At 44.3% G+C, this 22105-nt stretch overlaps 1 protein-coding gene across 1 annotated transcript; it reads right to left on the bottom strand.

Annotated features, from left to right (window-relative positions):
• Positions 1-12367: 12367 nt before the first annotated feature.
• Positions 12368-14247, bottom strand: LOC110287327 (heat shock transcription factor, X-linked member 3-like). The gene is made up of 2 exons (XM_021153979.2): positions 13717-14247; positions 12368-13041 (listed from the first exon to the last, which is right to left on the bottom strand). The coding sequence occupies exons 1-2, from the start codon at positions 14206-14208 to the stop codon at positions 12433-12435; spliced, it is 1101 nt and encodes a 366-aa protein (XP_021009638.1). The 5' UTR covers positions 14209-14247; the 3' UTR covers positions 12368-12432.
• Between the last annotated feature and the right edge of the window lie 7858 nt (positions 14248-22105).

Below are 22105 nucleotides of genomic sequence, written 5' to 3'. Positions count from 1 at the left end.
GCATTCCAGGAGGCTTAAAGACATCTCACCATATCCCCTTCCTAGTAGTATTACCCTATGTGTCAGGGTCTTAATACATGAAACTTGGTAGAACATTCAACATTTCTTCTGTTCTTCCCATTGTGGAGGATTAGGTTTTACACAATGTTTACACTCTAGTTCCCTGGGCATTAAAATCCCTTTGTCAACAATAAGCCAAGGGATACGAGGCATCTCTAACTCCTTTTCAGTAGTCCATCTTTTGATAAATGCTTCAGACAACCATTCAAACTTCTGACACATTTTCTTTTTTCTTGCATGTTCTTTTTTTATTAGATATTTTCTTTATAAACATTTCAAATGCTACCCCGAAAGTTCCCTATAACCTCCCCCCGCCCTGCTTCCCTACCCATCCACTCCTACTTCTTGGCCCTGATATTCCCCTGTGCATATAAAGTTTTCACTACCAAGTGCCTCTCTTCCCAGTGATGGCCGACTAGGCCATCTTCTGCTACATATGCAGCTAGAGACATGAGCTCTGGGGGTACTGGTTAGTTCATACTGTTGTTCCACCTATAGGGTTACAGACCTCTTCAGCTCCTTGGGTACTTTCTCTAGCTGCTCCATTGGGGGCCCTGTGTTCCATCTTATACATGACTGTGAGCATCCACTTCTGTATTTGCCAGGCACTGGCATAGCCTCATACCAGACAGCTATACCAGGCTCGCTTCAGCAAAATCTTGCTGGCATATGCAATAGTGTCTGGGTTTGGTGGCTGATTATGGGATGGATCCCCGGGTGGGGTAGTCTCTGGATAGCCCATCCTTTCGTCTTAGCTCCAAACTTTGTCTCTGTAACTTCTTTCATGTGTATTTTGTTCCCTATTCTAAGGAGGAATGAAGTATCCACCCATTGGTCTTCCCTCTTCTTGATTATCTTGTGTTTTGCAAATTGTATCTTGGCTGTTCTATGTTTCTGGGCTAATATCCACTTACCCATGAATGCATATTTAATGACTTCTTTTGTGGTTGGGTTACCTCACTAAGGATGATACCCTCCAGGTCCATCCATTTGCCTAGGAATTTCATAATTTCGTTCTTTTTAATAGCTGAGTAGTACTCTATTATGTAAATGTACCACATTTTTCTGTATCCATTCTTCTGTTCAGGGACATCTGGGTTCTTTCCAGCTTCTGGCTATTATATTAAGGCTGCTCTGAACAGAGTGGAGCATGTGTTCTTATTACCAGTTGGAACTTCTTCTGGGTATATGCCCAGGAGAGGTATTGCTGGATCTTCTGATAGTATTATGTCCAATTTTCTGAGGAACCTCCAGACTTCCAGAGTGGTTGTACAAGCTTGCAATCCCACCAACAATGGAGGAGTGTCTCTCTTTCTCCACATCCTCGCCAGCGTCTACTGTCGCCTGAATTTTTGATCTTAGCCATTCTGACTGGTGTGAGGTGGAATCTCAAGGTTGTTTTGATTGACATTTCCCTGAGGATTAAGGATGTTGAACATTTTTTCAGGTGCTTCTCAGCCATTCGGTATTCCTCAGTTGAGAATTCTTTGTTTAGCTCTGTACCCCATTTTTAATGGGGTTATTTGAATTTCTGGAGTCCATCTTCTTGAATTCTTTGTATATAATGGATATTAGTCCCCTATCAAATTTAGGATTGGTAAAAATCCTTTCCCAATCTGTTGGTGGCCTTTTGGTCTTATTGACAGTGTCTTTTGCCTTACAGAATCTTTGCAATTTTATGAGGTCCCATTTGTTAATTCTTGATCTTACAGCACTAGCCATTGCTGTTCTGTTTAGGAATTTTTCCCCTGTGCCCATATCTTTGAGGCTTTTCCCCTCTTTCTCCTCTATTAATATCAGATTCTCTGGTTTTATCATGTAGAAGAATGCGAATTGATCCATTCTGACACATTTTCTTAACCGTGCAAGCTTCCATAGTAAACCTAGAATCTCCACTCAGAGTTCCTATGTCAATAAACTCAGCCTGATTTAATTTTTTGTTTCTCCCACCATTATCCCACACCTTATAGATCCATTCCCGCACATGTTCCCCAGAATTCTGCTTGAATGAATTAGCAAACTCATTAAGCTCCTTAGTAGTGTAGTGCATTTCCTCTTGGAGTACACTTTCTACCTTCCCTCTAGGGGCCTGTGTTGCATTGAGTCTGGTTATAGGTCTAGAAGAAACTATTGGTGGACCTTGAGGAACATCAGTATTGTCTTGCCTGGCATTTTCTTCAGCAAAAGTCACTCTGGTTTATCAGACTTAGAGGGATTAATTTCTTCATGTGGAAGAGGCTAATATCTGCTTATCAGTGAGTGTATATCATGTTAGATGCTGAGAAAGCATTTGACCAAATCCAACACCCATTCATGATAAAAGTCTTGGAAAGATCAGGAAATCAAGGTCCATATTTAAACATAATAAAAACAATATACAACAAACCAATAGCCAACATCAAAGTAAATGGAGAGAAGCTGGAAACAATCCCACTAAAATCAGAGACTAGACATGGCTGCCCACTCTCTCCCTATTCAATATAGTACTCTAAGTCCTATTCAATATAGTACTCTAAGTCCTAGCCAGAGCAATTGGACAACAAAGGAGGTCAAGGGGATACAAATTGGAAAGGAAGTAGTCAAAATATCACTATTTGCAGATAAACAGCTTCAGTGAAGTAGCTGGATATAAAATTAACTCAAACAAATCAGTGGCCTTTCTCTACACGAAGGATAAACAGGATGAGAAAGAAATTAGGGAAACAACACCCTTCACAATAGTCACAAATAATATAAAATACCTTGGTGTGACTCTAACTAAGGAAGTGAAAGATCTGTATGATAAGAACTTCAAGTCTCTGGAGAAAGAAATCAAAGAAGATCTCAGAAGATAGGGCTGGTAAATTATTAAGCTAATACCACGTTCTTAAAAGAGTCATCCTTACATTTCTGCTCCTCTAGAACCACTACTGTCACCAACTTCTGTATTAGCCAGTTTCCTCTAGAGTCACAGAACTTATGGATAGTCTCTCTATATATTAAGGGGATTCATTGTAATGACTTATAGTCAGCAATCCAACTAACCCAACAATGGTCAGTGAGTGGGAAGTCCAAGAATCTAGTAGTTACTCAGTCTCATGAGGCTAGTTGTTTCAGCTGGTCTTCTGTAGAAGTAGGTTCTAACACATGTTCTGGCAAATAAATGCAAGCAGGTGAGAACAGTGAATCTTCTTTCTTCCAAAGTCCTTATATAGGTCTCCAGCAGAAGGTGTGGCCCAAATTAAAGGTGTGTACTGCCACTCCTGGATCTGGGATTTGCTTTGTCCCAGGCTGACCTTGAACTCACATATCTCCTTGCCTTAGTCTCTTCAGATTAAAGGTGTGTACTATTTTACCTGGGCCTAAACTTTTCATGGCCTCTGTGCCTCAGGATCTCCATGCCAAGATTCAGGTCAGAAAGTTGTGTCTTCCAGACTCAAGATCTGGATCATAGGTGGGCCCTCCAATTATGGATTGTAGTTTATTCCAGATATAGTCAAATTAACTACAAGGAATAGCCATTACATGGGTCTTAAGGTGGAACTATTCCTGGTGTTCAAAGGAACTGCTAAATTGATTTTCCTAGTGGTTGTATCAGTTTGCACTCCACCAGCAATGGAGGAGTGTTCCTCAGGCTCACAGTTAACAGAAGGATGTGGGCCCTCAGATTTCAACAGGTGTCCAACAAGCTGGGGGATTTATGATGTTTGTTTCTGAAGTTAAACTGTGACCAGTTAGCTATTCTGTGTTCTGTTGCACTACATATCCTCTGATATGTCCTGGAGAACTGTAATAGTAACACCACCCCAAAATCAAGAGGACTGGAAGAACATTGTAATGGAAATAACAGCCCCCCCCCTTTTACTCTGGCTCCTCTCACATGAAGTACTGCACCAGGACCTTGACATGGCTGACATGTACCAGTAGTCCTGATGGGTAGTCTATCAGACCCTCTCCCCAGGTGAAAAGCACTGAGGCTCCCAGCATGGGGATTTCCCTATCTGTGCCTTACTGGTTATGGGGCTGTGGGGAGCCCAGGTTTTCTCATCCTTCCAGCCCAACACCAACCCACCAGCTCTCAGCACATCCACCAGAGCCAGGCCTGGTCTCACAGGTACCTCTGATTTCCCAGATGTGCTGGAATAGCCTTGGGGAAGGATCCTCTCAGGTTCCCTAAAGGTGACAGTTACACTCACAAGCTGAGTAGAATCAGGGTGGATGGGGAATTCCTCAATGTGAGGAAAGAATGGGAGTATCAGGGACAGAGATGTTCACAGAATGTTTTGTGAGCAGAGCCAGGAGCCCAGAGATTCCCAGCCTAGGGATTGTCATAGAATAGCTGCTGCTGAAGGGGTAGTCTGAAGTAGATCAAGTGTGACAGGAGAAGGATGAGAAAGGCAGGTCTAGGACAGCACAAGAATTATGTACTTATTATTACCCATGACAAGTCCTGAGCTAAGTGTGTAATAACCTATCTTCATGGGCTTAGGTTGTGGTAAGCAGACACCAACAGTGCTCACTCTCTTAAACAGAACTGAAAGCAATGACTTCTCCCCCCCCCCCCCCCGTAACAGGAACCTGTAATTTCAGCATAGAACAGTAGAGTCCTCTTCTGACAAGTTTTATCTCAACTTGGCAAAGATTATCGTTGTCTGAGAGATGGGAATCTCTAATGAGAAAATCCCTCTATAAGATCCTGAGGCAGGCTATCCTGTAGGCATTTGCTTAATTAGTGAATGATGGGTAGGGCCTATCCATTGTGGGTGGAGCCTCACCTGGCTTGGGGACCTGGTTACATATGACAGCAGACTGAGCAAGCCATGGAAAGCAGGCAATTAAGCAGAACCCCTCCACAGCCTCTGCATCAGCTCCTGTCTCCAATTTCCTGCCCTGTTTGAGTGCCAGTCCTGATTTCCTTAGGTGATGGACTATGATGTGGAAGTGTAAGCACTTTCCTCCCCAAGTGGTTTGTGGTCATGGTGTTTCATCTCAGCAGTAGCAACACTAACCAAGACAGAAACTGGTACCACGAGTAGTGTACAGCTGTGACAGACCTGACTATGTTGTTTAGGGGAGGGCTGTGGGACATGAGAAATTTGGCTAGTGTGATGGTTTGTATATCCTTGGACTAGGGAGTGGCACCATCTGAAGGTGTGGCCTTGATGGAATAGGTGTGACCTGGTTGGAATGGGTGTGTCACTGTATGTGTGGGTATAAGATCCTCACCCTAGTTGCCTGGAAGTCAGTCTTCCACTAGCAGCCTTTGGATGAAGACATAGAACTCTCAGCTCCTCCTGCGCCATGCCTGCCTGGATACTGCCATGCTCCCACCTTGATGATAATGGACTGAACCTCTCAACCTGTAAGCCAGCCCCAATTAAATGTTGTTTTTTTATAAGACTTGCCTTGGTCATAGTGTCTGTTCACAGCAGTAAAACCCTAACTAATACAGAAATTGGTACCAGCAGAGTGGGGTATTCCTGTGACAACCTGACCATGTTTTGGGGAGGACTGTGGAAGGACTTTGGAACTTTGGGCTTGAAGATCCATTTGTTGTTAAGAGCTCTGTCAGATATTGTGTAGGAGCTTGGAAGATAATGTTGAGAACAGTGCAGAAGATGGAGGTCTGGTTTGTGAAATTTCAGAGGGAAAATTAAAGACTCTTTTCAGGGCCATTGCTGTTTTGATTGTGAAGATTCTGTAGTTCTGGTTAGCTGGGGCTGAAGAATCAGCTGTGATTAACAAGATACCAGAACTACTAAAGCAAAAACTTGGCATTACTGGGACTATTGATGCTGGTTAGCTGGAGCTAAGAAATTAGCGGTGATTAAGAAGAGACCAGCATCGTTGAGGTGACATCTTCTGGGAAGTGTTTTCTGAAAGCACAAAGAGGCTGTGTTCCAGAGATAGGCAAGGTTGTACTCCTTCTGCAGCGGGACTTGGTAATGTGTAAGGGTCACCCAGGTGGTACTGGTTTTGAAGGCATGAAGGGGTCACACAGAGCAGCTGAGGCTCGGCACTGTGAGAGGCCACGGAAGGCCATTGGTGAAGGTGCAGCCTCAGTTGTAATTGAAGGGCCAGGACTAAAGGGGTCATGCAGTGTTTTGGAGATGGCAGTACCATGAGATGACCACCAAGAGCAGCAGCAGCAGTAGAGTACAGGCATCTGGAGCCCAGAGGACGACGTGTGTGCTACAAAGGGCATGGCTGGAGAAGTGACCCAAGCCCTTGGAGGAGCCCAGAAGATCGTGAGTTGGATCCCAGACGTTGGACGGTTGGAGATTGACTTTTGCTTTGATTGTGACTGTGCCCTGATATTTTCCCTCTTGAAGGAAGAAACTGTTTTAGTGGAGCCCACAGTTAAGAGACTTTTAATTGTAAAAAGACTTTGGATTTTAAAAGAGATGGATATTTTAAAGAGATTGAAATTTTAAGAATATGTAAAGACTGTGGGACTTTTAAAATTATTTAGATCTTGGGGATGAATAAAAATGTAAGGGTTGAGGCTTACTAGTGATGTGTTTGTGTGTCAAGTTGGCAAGGGGTCAATTGTACTGGCTATTTTTGTGTCAACTTGACACAGCTGGAGTTATCACAGAGAAAGCTTCAGTTGAGGAAATGCCTCCAAGAGATCCAACTGTAAGGAATTTTCTCAATTAGTGATCAAGGGGGAATAGGCCCCTTGTGGGTGGTGCCATCTCTGGGCTGGTAGTCTTGGGTTCTATAAAGAGAGCAGACTGAGCAAGTCAGGGGAGGCAAGCCAATAAAGAACATCCCTCCATGGCCTCTGCATCAGCTCCTGCTTTCTGACCTGTTTGAGTTCCAGTCCTGACTTCCTTTGGTGATGAACAGCAGCATGGAAGTGTAAGCCGAATAAACCCTTTCCTCCCCAACTTGCTTCTTGGTCATGATGTTTGTGCAAGAAAAGAAACCCTGACTAACACAGCTAGAAAAAATCCATTGAGCTGCCTAAGTTTGGTGAGCTGCTCTGTGGTAGCTTGGAAGATAAGAAAGCTGAGAACAATGCCGAGGATGGAGGCCTGGCTTGTGAGGTGCCAGAGAGCAGTCACAGGATCACTTAAAGACTCTATGGAGGCCGTGTATATTTGAAGAATTTGTGGTACTGATGAGCTGGGACAGACTGACTGGCTGTGAATAACAGGGAGCAAGCAGCACTAAAATAAAACGTTCCCTATACTGAGGTAATCAATGCTGGTTGGCTGGGACTGATAATGTAGTGGGGATCACCAGCATCATGGAGGTGAAACCCTCTGTGAAGTATGTCCTCAGCATCAGCTCTCAGAAACTCTGTTCCACAGGTGGCCAAGGCTCCACCTGGTCCTGGCAGCTGAACTTGTTAGTCACTCAGGTGCCACTGGATTTCATGGCATGGATTGGTGACTCTGGAGGGCTTTGGGGTCTTGGTAGCATGTGACAGGACTGGAGACCCTGAAGAGAGGCCAAAATTAGTTCTCCACAGCTTTAGATGGGATGGAATGAATGGCCTATTTAAGGCTGAGCATTGAACCAACCATTATTTACTCTGGGCATCTTCATCAGCTGAACCTCTATATTCTTTTTTTTATTACATATTTTCCTCATTTACATTTCCAATGCCATCCCAAAAGTCCCCCATACCCTTCCCCCAACTCCCCTACCCACACACTCCCACGTTTTGGCCCTGGCGTTTCCCTGTACTGAGGCATATAAAGTTTGCATGTCCAATGGGCCTCTCTTTCCAGTGATGGCCGACTAGGCCATCTTCTGATACATATGCAGCTAGAGTCAAGAGCTTCGGGGTACTGGTTAGTTCATAATGTTGTTCCATCTATAGGGTTGCAGATCTCTTTAGCTCCTTGGGTACTTTCTCTAGCTCCTCCATTGGGGGCCCTGTGATACATCCAATAGCTGACTCTGGGCATCCACTTTTGTGTGTGCTAGGCCCCGGCATAGTCTCACAAGAGACAGCTATATCAGGGTCCTTTCAGCAAAATCTTGCTTATGTATGCAATGGTGTCAGCGTTTGGAGGCTGACTATGGGATGGATCCCTGGATATGGCAGTCTCTAGATGGTCCACCCTTTTGTCTCAGCTCCACACTTTGTCTCTGTAACTCCTTCCATGGATGTTTTGTTCCCAATTATAAGAAGGGGCAAAGTGTCCACACTTTGGTCTTTGTTCTTCTTGAGTTTCATGTGTTTTGTGAATTGTAACTTATATCTTGGGTATCCTAAGTGTTTGGGCTAATATCCACTTATCAGTGAATACATATCATTTGAGTTCTTTTGTGATTGGGTTACTTCACTCAGGATAATGCCCTCCAGGTCCAACCATTTGCCTAGGAATTTCATAAATTCATTCTTTTTAATAGCTGAGTAGTTCTCCATTGTGGAAATGTACCACAGTTTTTGTATCCATTCCTCTGTTGAGGGGCATCTGGGTTCTTTCCAGCTTCTGGCTATTATAAATAAGGCTGCTATGAACATAGTGGAGCATGAACCTCTATATTCTTGATTAAGGAAGAGAGTGCATTTGTTTATGGGTACAATCATAAATATTTAGACTGAACTTTGGTACAGTCCTTATGTTTTTAAAGCATGAGAATTTTAGAGAGATTGTGGGACTCCAGCTCACTGTGTCTCCTTTCCTTCATGCTTTGAATCACGCATGGTTAGTTCTGTCAGGACATGTAAGCCTCACCAAAGACCCCAATCATACAAAAAACATGGCACTGAGACTCTGTCTCAGGCTTTTCCTTAAAGGAACACAAAGTAGAATAGTCAGGTGGTAAGGCCAAAACAGAGTTCCCAGCCTAGGAATTCCCAATCCAGGAACTGTCATAGAATAGGGGCTGCTGAAGGGGTAGTCTGAAGTAGATCACGAAGTGTCTTAGTCAGGGTTTCTACTCCTGCACAAATATCATGAACAAGAAGCAAGTTGGGGAGGAAAGGGTTTATTCAGCTTATATTTTCCACATTGCTCTTAGTCATCAAAGGATGTCAGGACTGGAACTCAATCAGGTCAGGAAGCAAGAGCTGATGAACAGGCCTTGGAGGGATGTTCTTTACTGGCTTGCTTCCCCTGGCTTGCTCAGCCTGCTCTCTTATAGAATCCAAGACTACCAGCCCATAGATGGCACCAGCTACAAGGAGACCTCATCCTTTGATCACTAATTGAGAAAATGCCTTATAGCTGGATCTAATGGAGACATTTCCTCAACTGAAGCTCCTTTCTCTGTGATAACCCCAGCCTGTGTCAATTTGACACAAAAGTAGCCAGTACAATTTCTTTCTTCAGACTTGAAGTTCTTATCAGACAGATCTTTCACTTCCTTAGTTAGAGTCACAACAAGGTACACGTATTGCTATGTGTCATTTTATACCTCTTGTATAAGAGCTGTCCGAGTTTGGATAAAACATCAGAGCTTATGTCTGGATATTCCAGTCAACTGGGGATGGGGTGTGCACTGGAATCTACATCAGCAGTCATAGCGTGTGGGCTGGAACTTGGCCATGTGTGCTCATCCCTGGCCCTAGACATTCATTCACCTGAGTATAAGAGCCATTCACCCTTGTACTGGAAATCTGTCTGCAAAGCATGGAGATGGTAGACTGTTGGTTCATGGGTAAAGACTGAGTGATCCCTAGCATTAAGTTTCTGGGACACACACTTTCTGAGAAAGAGGAATCTTTGGCTGAGAACCTGTGAACTTGAACCTCCACAAACCCAGCTCTACCTGTAGTTTTCCCTCTTGCATGACTCAGGGTCCATGCAGGACTGGCCAGAAGCCACCCTTTCCAGCCCATGCCTCATGCCAGACATTTACACCCAGTATCCTTCTAAGTGTGAGTACACACAGGCTGAAAGCCTCAGTGGTTCTTCACATGAACGAGGCCATCTTTCCCATGAGGTTGTGAACTCACCAAGACACAAGATTTTGAGGACTGCTGGTCTGTGTGGCCTGTGACATATTACCTCATGTGTTTTGCCAATTACGTTACCACCAACACGAGTCAATGCACCAAACCCTTTCCTGCTCCTGTATCTGAAGAGATGTCTTCAGTCTGGTTAGGTGTCGTTTATCTCCAATTAGATCCTGCCTTCTTGGGAGAATATCTCAGTCTACTAACTGAAGATATTTTCTGACCTGCTGACAGATGCCTCATGTGTTCCAGAAGCAAGTCATGGGTGAGGCAATCATGACTGTTTCTCAAGACATCTGTTTTCATATCTCTTCTGGTTAGCTAAGTGTACTGGTGGCAGTGACATAGACAAGCATGAAAAGCAGGGACAAGCATGAAAAGCAGAGGCACAAAGAATGTCCCTCTGTGCTAGTGCCAATTCATGAAGTTCTAAAGCCCCCTGCCTAGTAGGCCTAGGGGTCGCTCTCTCCTGTGTATTCCCCTAGGGAATGGTGACCTCTGTCATCACTGACCACTCATTGTCCTCTCAGTGCTATTCTCTACAAGGGTCTATCCTGTCCTGCTAGCTCCTCCAGAATCCTGTAGATAGGTACCATTTATCTCAGTGTCAGCCCTTTACATTAATCATGTCACCAAGCAGGTATACATTTGTCCTCTGCAAGGAGAGGCATTGCATCGTCAAGTTCAATGGAGTGTCAGGTAACATGGAACGTGGCTTTGAGTCTGAAGAGATGGGCTGTGACATGTTTCTGTCCTGACCCAGGGTGTCTGAGGAAGGGCAGCATTGCTAGTTCCTCCTCCCAACAGCTTTAGGTTGGGTTTGCCCTAAAATGAATCAGACTGCGAGTTGTGTTGCTGTTCCATGCTGAGTCCCTACCAGGACAGTACTGTCAGCAATCACAATGCTCATTCATAGAATGGCAACACCATAAAACAGGGAAGTGGAAAATGACCTGTAAGGAGATTGCCCTGACAGGGTGCAGATTTGACAGTGTGGTGACAAATGCTCCCTGCAATTGTGAAGGGCATGCTGCTGATAGCTTAAGGAGGAATCCTTAGGATCTCTTTTGGTGTGAGCTGTAGAATGCTTCTTGAATCCTCCTGAAACATTCATGGAGTAGTTACTACTCCATTCTGGGCCTCATTTCCTGTTTGTGTTCCTAGAGGTAAAGTCTGGAAAGAGTCTGCTCATGGCATTGGTCTGTGTCTTCATACTTCAATTTCTGTGACAGGCAGCACTTTGGGCTTGAAGGAGGTGGCAGATATTGTGCAAAGTCAGCACCTAAATGACAGCCCTGTCAACTCAGTATTGCAGTGCAGACTCGAAATCCAAGGTAGCACTGAGCTGCCTTTGGCTTGTAGAGCACAGCCCACTGTTTGTGTTCCCAGACCCATCACATTGCTATGCTCTCATGTAGAGGATGAGGAGGAGGACTTCCCTCCTTCTTTGCCTCTCTGACTTTGAGGACGCACACCCAAGCATCTTGGCATCTACAGAAATGGAAACCTACCAGAAAATGACCTTTGTGCTCAAGCTTACTTTGGTCTACTGTTGTCTGGATGGTAGAGATATATAGAGTTGCCTGTCTGCCCCTGTAATCTCTCCACACAGACACACACCATGTGTGTTTCTCCATGCTGATATTCCAGTCCGGTGTAAGGCACTGAGTAGACATCAATATTGTGGCAAATCTGTGGTGAAGAGAAGAATTCATTGAGAAACCCAACCATGTCCCATCGTTTTGCAGTGCAAGATCCCTGTGTAGAGGTTCCCCCAGGCAAGGAGGGAGCAGCCTCATCCAGGTATTTATCTTAAAACTCCTAAGTATAACTATGAGTCCTAAAGACTGGTTAAGAAGTTTTAGGTGGTAGAAATTTTTAAATAACATTTTGCAGGTTCTTTTGATATACTTCTAAAGTCTCTCTTCTTCACATGACAGGCAATTTCCGACCCCCAAGTGCTGAGAGGAGGGGCCTATATCTTAGGAGTCAGGGTGTAGTACTGTTCATCCCTTATCAGACAGGCACCTAGTTTGAAGTTGGCTTATACAGGGCTAATGGATGCTTGGTAGGCAGCCTCAGCTGCTGCCCAGTAACTTTCTGGAGGCAGGAGCCCTGGGGAATCAAGTCTCCTCCTTTAACCCATGTCAGTAGTGTGAGGAGACATGCCCAGATCCGCAGCCAGCAGATAAGTGTCAGGGAGCAGATCTTGCTAGACTTGTTCTCCACCTCAGTAGCCAAAATGTTTTGCTGAGCATGTAAATCACTGCTGCTACTCAGGAACCAGCAGTGCAAATGTAAGGATGTAGAAGACAAGGCAAAAGAATTCCACAGTTGGTCACATAGTGCACAGACTCTAGATTGTCATTTAGATCTTTTATTTACCATCATGAGATTCATCTTTTTGACACCAAGAAATGGATTGACCATTACAAAAGTGTTTTTCTACTGATCTCTTGGGGCCCGTGAGTTCATAAAGGATGACTATGCTTTATGGACTCGCAGATTACACACTTGTAATCTGAGGACCCTTCCTGTTCTTCTTCATCAGGGGTCTCATTTGGTGGCCTCTCTGAGAGGGCAGACAATATGACAGAACAGCAGTTGTTATACAGAGACATCATAGAACCCAAAATGGGGTACCCTGAGGAGTTGGCACGGGGCACTTCTTCTGTACCTTGGATTTCAGGAGCAGTTTGAGGCACACATATAATATTCCCCGAGTTGTCCTCCCCAACTGGGTTGCTTGACTCCCCAAGAGACTGCTTTCCTAGTGAACATCCAGGAATAGTTTTCATAGCCCATACATTAGAAAACACAAAGCCCTGATTTCCTTTGGGTTCCTGGACTTTGGACCTTTTTTTCTTGGACTCTTCCTCGTCTTCTTTCTCAGGCTTATGATGGAATCGTGGAGAACGTCTGGTAGGTAACATCTTTTTTTTTGAAGTTGGGTCTTGATAAGCACTAAGTGGAATTGGTACACAGATTGCTTGGTAGCTGAGATTTCCCTGGTCTTCTTTTCCCCAGATGTATTGAAGGAGTACAGGCTTATCCCTTTGAAAGTTGAAGTTGCGGTACATCTGAAACAAAACGAACATTTTAGCTATACTGAGATGAAACATGCATTGATCCCCAACAACATTACATGTACCTGTCACAGTGTCTTAATTTGTGATGAAAAAAAAATAACTGAGTTGGCAAGTACCCTTGTGTCTTATGGCATTACCTCATTAAGGATAAATGATTTCTAAGTTTGGATTGTAATGCTCTCTCTCTCTCTCTCTCTCTCTCTCTCTCTCTCTCTCACTCACACACATGCACGCATACACCATTTACTGCCTTCCCTTTTTTGTTTTTTGTTTTTTTTTTTTTTTTTTTGTTTTCCGAGACAGGGTTTCTCTGTATAGCTCTGGCTGTCCTGGAACTCACTTTGTAGACCAGGCCGGCCTCGAACTCAGAAATCCACCTACCTCTACCTCCTGAGTGTTGGGATTAAAGGTGTTCACCACCATGCCTGGCCATTTACTACCCTCTTATAGCCATTCATTTTGTCTGTAGAGTTTTAGGTGGGCCCTATGTAATTTAAGAGCAAAGCCATGACATTCAAAGTCTATGTTTTCACTTTTCAGTAAGTAATATCTACTGCTGAAACAGTTATCCTTGGAAGTAAAGAACTGATATTCTTTGTGTCATGAGGAGGGGATGTGTATGCTTCTGTTATTAAAAGTGGAACACAAAAGTTCTTTGTACTTTACCATTACTCTCCTGTTCTCTCCAGAGGAAACCACATGGCTCCCAGGGTATATCTTCCTAAATCCATGCAGGTTGAGCTGGTGAATAAAACCCTTCAAGCTGTCTGTTTCAAAAATCTTTGCCCCCTTGTGGTGAAGGACCTCTCTCTGGAAAAGGTCTACTTCAATTATGATGGTGTCTCCTTCCTCAGTCCAATTGACTGACTTGAATGACTCATTCTGCACTATGGTCCATAGCTTCCTGGGGAAGGGCAGATTGAGGAGGTCAATGTTGCCTTCCTCATTGTCTATAGGTTGGCTTTGTTCTTCAGCTGGGGGGTTTTCTTCTAAGGCTGGACATTGTAACACATCTTGGTAATCTTGCTTCACCAAACTTACTCTTGAATGTGCCTCTGAATCAGGTAAAGTACTAGGGAAAACCTTGCTCTCATGTTCTTGATCAACATCTGGGATCATGTTGGCTTCACAATCCTTTTCCGCATTCTGACTAGACATGATTCTCCATCAGGAGTGCTCTGGACAGCAGATCACAAGTCTCTGTCCTATCAAGACAATGTGCCTTTGGTTCCAGTAGGAATACCCAATAATAGTGACTATAAAGTTCTAGATTCTCAGTATACATCTGTTGAAGCCATCATTCTCTTTCTTTGTTATGTGATGTCACCAAGATGGCTCAGAGCCAGTCTGGAGAGGGAAGCCAGGCGGAGCATATGTGGTGAGTGGATAGGTAGGTGGGAAGACCCCAGCTCTTCTACTTTTATACAAATGTATGCTGAAAACTCTCCTTTCTAATAATATATATCTTATCATGGGTCCTGTTTGAGTTGAGAAACATCTTTGCCCCTTGTATTCCTCAATAGGAGGGATAGTTACTGTTACTCTTTCCCTAACTCAGAGCTCAAAGACTAGCCCTTAGTTACAACAAGCTTGGGTCTTAGCATGGGTCCTCCTGATATATAGATTGCTAGATTACAGTACCTCTTAGGCATAGTGGTCTACCCTTGCATTTACCCTCTACTTGTTCACCCACCCCTCTCTAAGTCTTGCATTGGTTTCTTCCAACTGCTTCTCTGTTTGATAGTGTCTCTTCATGTAGATCCTAATTAGGAATGTGTTCCCCTATAATCTGTTCAGCTTGTCCACTGAGCATTATTATGCCCAAGTAGGATAAGATGGCCTCTAGTTACATTCCTCTAGTTACTTGATGGTAGAATTATTCTAAACACTGTTGTGTGATTATATGGCCACATCCTCAGTGGTGCTTTTAGTTTCCATGTACACTTCAGCTTGCCACCAAATAAATCTCTTTGTTCTGTGGATCAAAACAGAAATTGTCACTCACTTCCATTTCTTCCCTCTAAAAATCATTCATAGGGCTCATGACAGTGATTTTTATTTTTATGAAATCGCATTGTTTCTCCATTGCCTTTACTTCCTCTCACCTCTCCTATGTGGCTCCCATTCTTTCCTCTCAAATTTACGGCCTCATTCTCGTTGATTGTTATTGTTATTATGCATATATATGCAAATATACAAGTACAACTTGATGATTCCATTTTGTGTTGCTTGTATATATGTTTTGGGGTATTGGCATTGGAAAACCAATTGGGGGCTCATCCCTAGGGAATGGCAACTCTCCCACTCTTAGCATTCCTTAGTTGCCTATAGTCCTTTGTCTAGGGGTAGGGTCCTGGGGAAATTTCCAACTTCCATGTTAGCATGTCTATTGGTATTGTCCTTGTTCAGGTCTTTGTAACTTGGTTTTCATGGGATCTGTCTTAAGGAAAGCTTCTATCTGTTTATGTTGTGTCCGGCCAGCAGATAACAGCCTGGGTTCTAGCCTGGAAAGGCATTTTGGAAACCTGTAAGAGAAGAGGGGCTAGGCGACAAGAGAAAGGAATGCAGCTAAGACAGGCATTCTGATCAAAGCTCAATTTTACTGTTCCGCATGCAGTTATGAAGCAGGGAAAGGGGGCCCGATTCCTGCCAAATAATCTCGGGGTCCAGTAGCAGGGTGACCACGTGTATGGCTCCAAACAGCAAAGCAGCAGGTTCCAGCAGTGGGCATGGCAGAACGATTGAGCCGGAAGCTCCACCCCTGAGCAAGCAGGTTTCAGGCTGGGGGAGGGGAGACTACATGTTTAGCTACAGACAACTAACATAGGTCAAGCTGATAGGGCCTAGTGTGCATTTGAAAAGCATCTACACATTCATGGTGTCTCATCTGTGCTAGAAGGTGAATCATTCATATATATATATATATATATATATATATATATATATATATGTGTGTGTGTGTGTGTATTCTTTATATATTTGTTTAAATATATGAAATATAAATGTTATGTGTAAGTATATATTTATGTTTAGAATTAGTTATACACACACATTGAAATACAACCTGCTGAGTTCATTTGATGTTTCTCATACGTGTACGGGTTTATGGATGACTGGGCTATTAGATAATCTATCGGGGAGCTCATCCCTAGAGAAGACTGAATCTTCCTCTCTCAGTAGCCATTAATTACCTGTAGCTTTCATAGAAATATAGTGCCTTGTGAGATTTCCCCTGGTGTTGTCATTGTGCTGAACTTGTGTAGGTGACTGATATTTCACTGGTGTGTAGAGCCCACGTCATATATAGAAAATGTCGTCCTGCAAAAGGTATCTTGTTCCTCTGGCTCTTACATGCTTTCAAGCCCCTCTGTTAACTGAGACTTAGTTGTAGGGTTGTATTTTAGATGTGTTAGTTAGGGCACTCCACAGAAAGTTGTTCTATACTTTTTGACCAGCTGTGAACTTCTGTACTGGTCTGTGTTGAAGGGAAGTTAGTGAAATGTAAGCAGACAGGGGAAGTGAAGGCAGGCTCTCTGAGATGGTAACTTCTTGTTTCCAGAAGACTCTGAAAAACTACTGGAATGCACAGGGCATGTATGTAGACAGGACCAGTGGGAGAAAGGGGAGGACTCAGTATGCCCTTTAAACAGCCAAGCCAACCTCACTCATCCTAAATGGGTAATGCTGTTCCTTTCCCTTTCTCTATGATTTTTATCTGCTCTTTTTCCTGTGGTTCAGATCTTTGTTCATGCCACAGAATGAACTTAGTAATCCCATAGACAACTAAACTCACCAGTTATACATGATTCTTCTTCTTTGGTATTTTTCAATAATTTATTTATTGTGCATATATATGTATAAATGTGGGTCACAGAACCCATGTTAGAGGACAACTTAGAGGAGTCTGCTTTCTTCTATCATGTGGGCTATAGGGGTTTAACTCAGTTCATCAGGCTTGGCAGTAAATGTCCTTACCCATTGCACTGTCTTGCTGGTCCTGCATCCTTACATTTTTTTTTTCTTTAGGCCATTAGGAACACATGAGCTCACATCCCACACAAGCTGGAGATGTCCTGAGTCATTGGCGATCTCTATGATGATGGTGAGCTTCGTTTCTCTTTCCCAGCTCTTCTACATTTTGTACCTTTCTTACTAATTGTGTTTAGGAGATATATTTCTAGGACACTCAGATCAGTGATACTACTCCAAGGCCAGCACTTAGAGCTGCTATGGTCTTCAGGGCACACTGCTTGTGTATGGGTGGCAGTGGCATTCCAGTGATCTTCCAGACATGGCATGCTACTTGCACTCCATATGGTCATTTGTGGTACCCAGGACACAAACTGAGGAGGCAAAAGTTCAACTATTCTGTTGAATTTGGGGGCCAAATATATTGATTGAAATGTTTTCAGGCTCTTTGGTCTACCTGTATCTCCACCTTCATTCTTCTGATACTTCTATCATTATTTAAATAAGCCACCACCTCTGTAGCTTGTCAGAAGAAGGCCTTCAAATAATATGACGTGTTCTAGTGTTGCCGTGATTCTACTCATCTGCTTACATGACTTAGGGCTGGTGTTGGGAGGATATAAAGGTCAAGTTGTCAGCCCATCACCATGATTTCTAGGACATTGTTTGCAACAGCCTCGCTAGTTATTCTGGTTTCCTTGATTTCAGTGACCCCCTCTGCCCAACCATAGGGCCCTTTGCAGGTTTCACGGCTTTGGTGCTGCAGCTTCATACTCCCTGGTGATCTTAATGCTACCTCTGGAGTCAAGGAGTTTCTAAATTTGACTAGAGAGCACACCCTAAGCAGAGATCGTCACTGCTTTGTTGGGGGCGGGGTGACAGTGCTCACCAACCCCCTGTGCATGAATACTTCCTCCTCTAAGTGGCCACTTAATCCCCAGAGGCTCTCTTTCAGCCTGTGTCACCGGAATGGAAAATCCTGGGAGCAAATGCTAATGGCCCACCTCTCCACAGGATAGCCATTCCAGCAAATCTCTAATGTGGGAGTTGTAGCAACCAGACAGCCAGCTTGTGCCTGTTGCTGGCTGTATGTGACTTTATCATGCATGCTTTCTCTATAGCATCAATGTAATGCTATACCAGGCCTTAACTGACCCTGACCTTTCCTAGAGCATACAGAAGCAACTGTATCATCTTGGGTCATCGAGGAAGACACAGAAGTTAGTAGAGCAAAGTATTTTATTTGATCCACTTCACCTGAATATAGGAGGAGGGAAGCAGGGTTGGAAGGGTGGGATACAACCTGACAGTCTTGATCAGTGAGTCGGGAAGGAAAAAAAAGCTTTCTCTAACATTTGTACTCTTTTGTGCCTCAGTGTCCATGTCACATCCTTCTAGCACATGAAACACAGTGGGCCATGGGGGTCATAATGATATACTGACTGACTGAATGGCTGACTGACTGACTGACTGGAATGTAGGAATGATGGGTACTTTGGAAAGCAGAAAGGGTATCAGCTGAGAAGCACTAGGATGCCCCCGTGGCTGCCTTCACACAGCAGATTCATCTTTAATCCTGTGGTATCTCGTTCCCCACAGTGCACTTCCTAGGAGATGCTTCCACTGGCCCCTTGTGCATTAGTCTCCTGTCTGTATGGTAATTACCTCCATCCATGGTAAATACTTAGAGGGCAGCTTGAGATCTGTTGGCACCTGTGCGTGCACAGCCTGATTGAGGAGAGCTTGTCTTCCAGCATGAAGACACACAGCAGTGTGAGATCAGCAGGCTGTGTGGTCCTGTTAGATGCTCCCTGCAGGTGCATACTTTGCTGATAGGGCTGCTGGATGTCTTGTCCCCTTGATCATTCAATGATGAAACGTGAACAGAGGGAGCAGGAGAAGAACAGGGTGGTGGTGGATTTAAGGTGATGAGGGAGGGTGGTCTTGAAGGGCTGCAAATAATGCTTCCAGAAAGCTCTAGGAGAAAGGCCCTCCTGCAGGATGACATGCCACTAGGCAGTGTTTTCCCAAGGTCTTTAGCAGTGCATTTCCTCACAGTGCCATCTGCTGGCCCATTCCTCCAACTTCACTGGGAACTGAAGATGAAGGGTGATCAGAAGCAGGGGCAGTGAGCAAGTTCCTTCCATGGTGGAAGTTCTGTCCTGCTGAGGGAGCAGGAGTGGAGGCGAGGATGCTTTGCCTTCTGGGCAGATAACTTGGGAGGCATTTCTTCACCTTTCCTCAGGTTCTTCCCTCTTCCTCCTGGGCTCCCAGGGCTCTGATGAGAAGCCCCCCATTTTTCTAATTTTTTTAGGCATATCGATATAGAATCCTTTCTCTTTGACTGCTCTAAGGCATTCTTCCTTTGTTCTCAGACCTTTCATGTTGTTTGGCTGTACATTTATTTGGATTTAATCTTCTAATCCTGAAATGTGCCAACTCATGTCTTTTGACAAAATTTGTACCTCTTCTCTTCTTGCTCCTTGTAGTTTCCCTCAGCTTTTGGAAACACTATAGCAGAGACCCTGGAATTTTCTCTTTAGTTTCTCAGGCCTCTGAAGTGTTATTCTGTTTTATGGTGTATGTGAGTGCTCTTTCTCTGACTGTGTCTCTGTGTCTCTGTGTCTGTCTGTCTGTCTGTCTGTCTGTCTGTCTCTGTCTCTGTCTCTCTCTCTCTCTCTCTCTGTCCCTCTCTCTCTGTCTCTCTCTCTCTTTCCCTCTCCCAGGGTAAATCCCTCTGTGTGGAATGACTAGTGTTATTAGGCAAGCCTTTGATTTTTAAGGTACTGCCAAACTGTTTTCAAACTGGTCCTTGTTCTCACCACATGCTTTCCCCTGGTTCCTTGCCCTGATCACTAATCTCTGCTGCGGATGGGATGACCTTGCTGATTTCTTTGTGCTTCAGAGATCAGATCTTTAATTTTGAAATTTCCACTGGGCTCTTTGTCCTATTACTTCCTGAGACATTGCAATTTTAGTTCATTTCTCTATAAAAATGATTTACTTACCTTTCTGTGTATGTATGTTTTGCCTGCATGTATGTGTATTCAGCACATGCATGCAGTGCCCTCAGAGGCAAGAAGAGGGTGTCAGATTCCTTGTAACTGCTCTTACAGACTGTTGTGAGCTGCCAAGTGGCTGCTGGGAAGCAAAACAGAGTCCTTTGCAAGAGCAGCGAGTACTGTTAACCACGGAGCCATCTGTCTGACCACAAGTTTCAGTGTCTTTAAAGAGTTTCCTTTTTTATTGCTCAGTGAAGTAATGTTATGAAGGTTAATTGACAGGTGCTGGAAATGAGCATCTTCAGTTAGACACTGCAGGTCTTTGGATAGTAAGTGATTTTGATGTTGAAATCTGCACATTCTCTTATTGTCTGTCTCAGTGTCTTATTTAAACTGTGTTGTAGCTGGAATCCTGTGACACCAGCACATCAGAGGGAAGAGGAGAGGCGCTAATCCCTGAGTGACTGGAGTGTCTACATCTTCATCTGCCTTCCTTGATTTCCACAAATGCCTTGGTCACAGGGAAACTTCATGTGATTTCTCGTCAAGGATGGAAAGTGGGATTCTGAGCAAGACTGCATTGTTGTCTTCTGGCCTGGGAAGGTGAGTGATGCCTCTTTACCACCCTCTCCCATGTAGCCTGATACATAACATCATGGAGGATTGTTTTCATTCCCACTCGGTCAGATACCAGTTGTCTGGTATACTTGACATCATATGGATGGGTAAGGGGGCAAGGTGTGATGGTCTCAAACAGGACTAGAACCTGATCGTGGTTGACACAGCTCTCCTCTGAAGACCCCAGACTGAAGTGATCTTCTGAACACTCAGTGATCAGAGTTCAGGACATTGTGGATCTCTGAGGGTTCTTGTAAACTGTGTTTGGAAAAGGTGGGAAGTGAGGCAGTTTGTAAAGAGCAGTCTAGCAGACTGGCTGAGTGGCAGCCCTGTATCTCTATCTCTGTGCAGGAGAACAAGGCAATATTGAAAAGTGGGGGAGCACTGTGTGTGCTCTCCCAGGGCATTAATTAGCAAATGCTTCATTTTTCAAACCCCATGTAGCATGAGGCTATGAGGTGAGGGTAGGGAAACCCAGGGTACAGGAACATAAGAATCCAGCTGTGGGAACCAGAGGAGACCCTAGTGGCTGGCATGAGTAAGGTGCATGTACCCACCTGTAAAGTACATCAGCCAGGTTCTCTGCACCACTCTGAGGCTGTGTGACTTGGCCAGTCCTGATGGGCTACCTGGCATCATGAAAAACCAAATCCTGGGTACAACATACATGCTGGCACCCAACAAACATTTAGTGCCTGGCTGCTGTTCACAGCTCCTGGCTGCAGAAAGACATTCACCCACTGTTCAGTGTGGGCTTCTGGAGCTGGGAGCAAAAATGTGTGCAGGATCCCCGTGTTCTGAGATCTTCACTTGATCTTAGCCAAAAGGCCGAGAAGCGATGTGTTCTGAGATCTTAAAGGGTCTGTCTAGAGAGGAGGGGGGGTGAAAGCTGGAAGTCCTTGGCAGGGAGCTCAGAAGTTTGCTAGCTCCTGCCCCAGACATAGACTAAGGGGTAGGCAGCCCAAGATGGCGAAGGAAGTATAAGATAGAGAGCTAGAGATTAGGCAGCTAGAGCCACTGCATGCAATTGTTTAAGGGTACACACTTTGTCCCTAGCTTTGGAATTACCTGAGTGTGTACATGCAATACACACCACACAAACACACACACACACACACACACACACACACACACACACACACACACAGAAACTGCAATTTCTGATCTTATTCACAGGGCAGACAGTAGACCTCAAACAGCCCTTTCAGTGAACATCAAGCCCATAAAACAACTCTGATCTGCTCATGAGGGCCTCAGATGTGTGCACCCCACCTATACTTTACAGAGAGATCATCAATGTGGCAAAGAGTCGGGCCCCAAACTTAACTTTACACAGCATTGCTGCCCCACAGCTAGTCTCCTCCCCTCCCCCAAGGATTCCAAGAACCACCAGCAGCTTCTAAAGGAAACAGCCTCCCAACCCCTGCAAACACAAAGTCGGTTGAAAAGTGATGGATTTTGTGTTT

Source organism: Mus caroli, unplaced genomic scaffold (genome assembly GCF_978045245.1).
Source record: "Mus caroli unplaced genomic scaffold, Mus_caroli_1 scaffold_5, whole genome shotgun sequence".
Lineage (NCBI taxonomy): Eukaryota > Metazoa > Chordata > Mammalia > Rodentia > Muridae > Mus > Mus caroli.
This window is presented reverse-complemented; position numbering and strand designations above follow the sequence as displayed.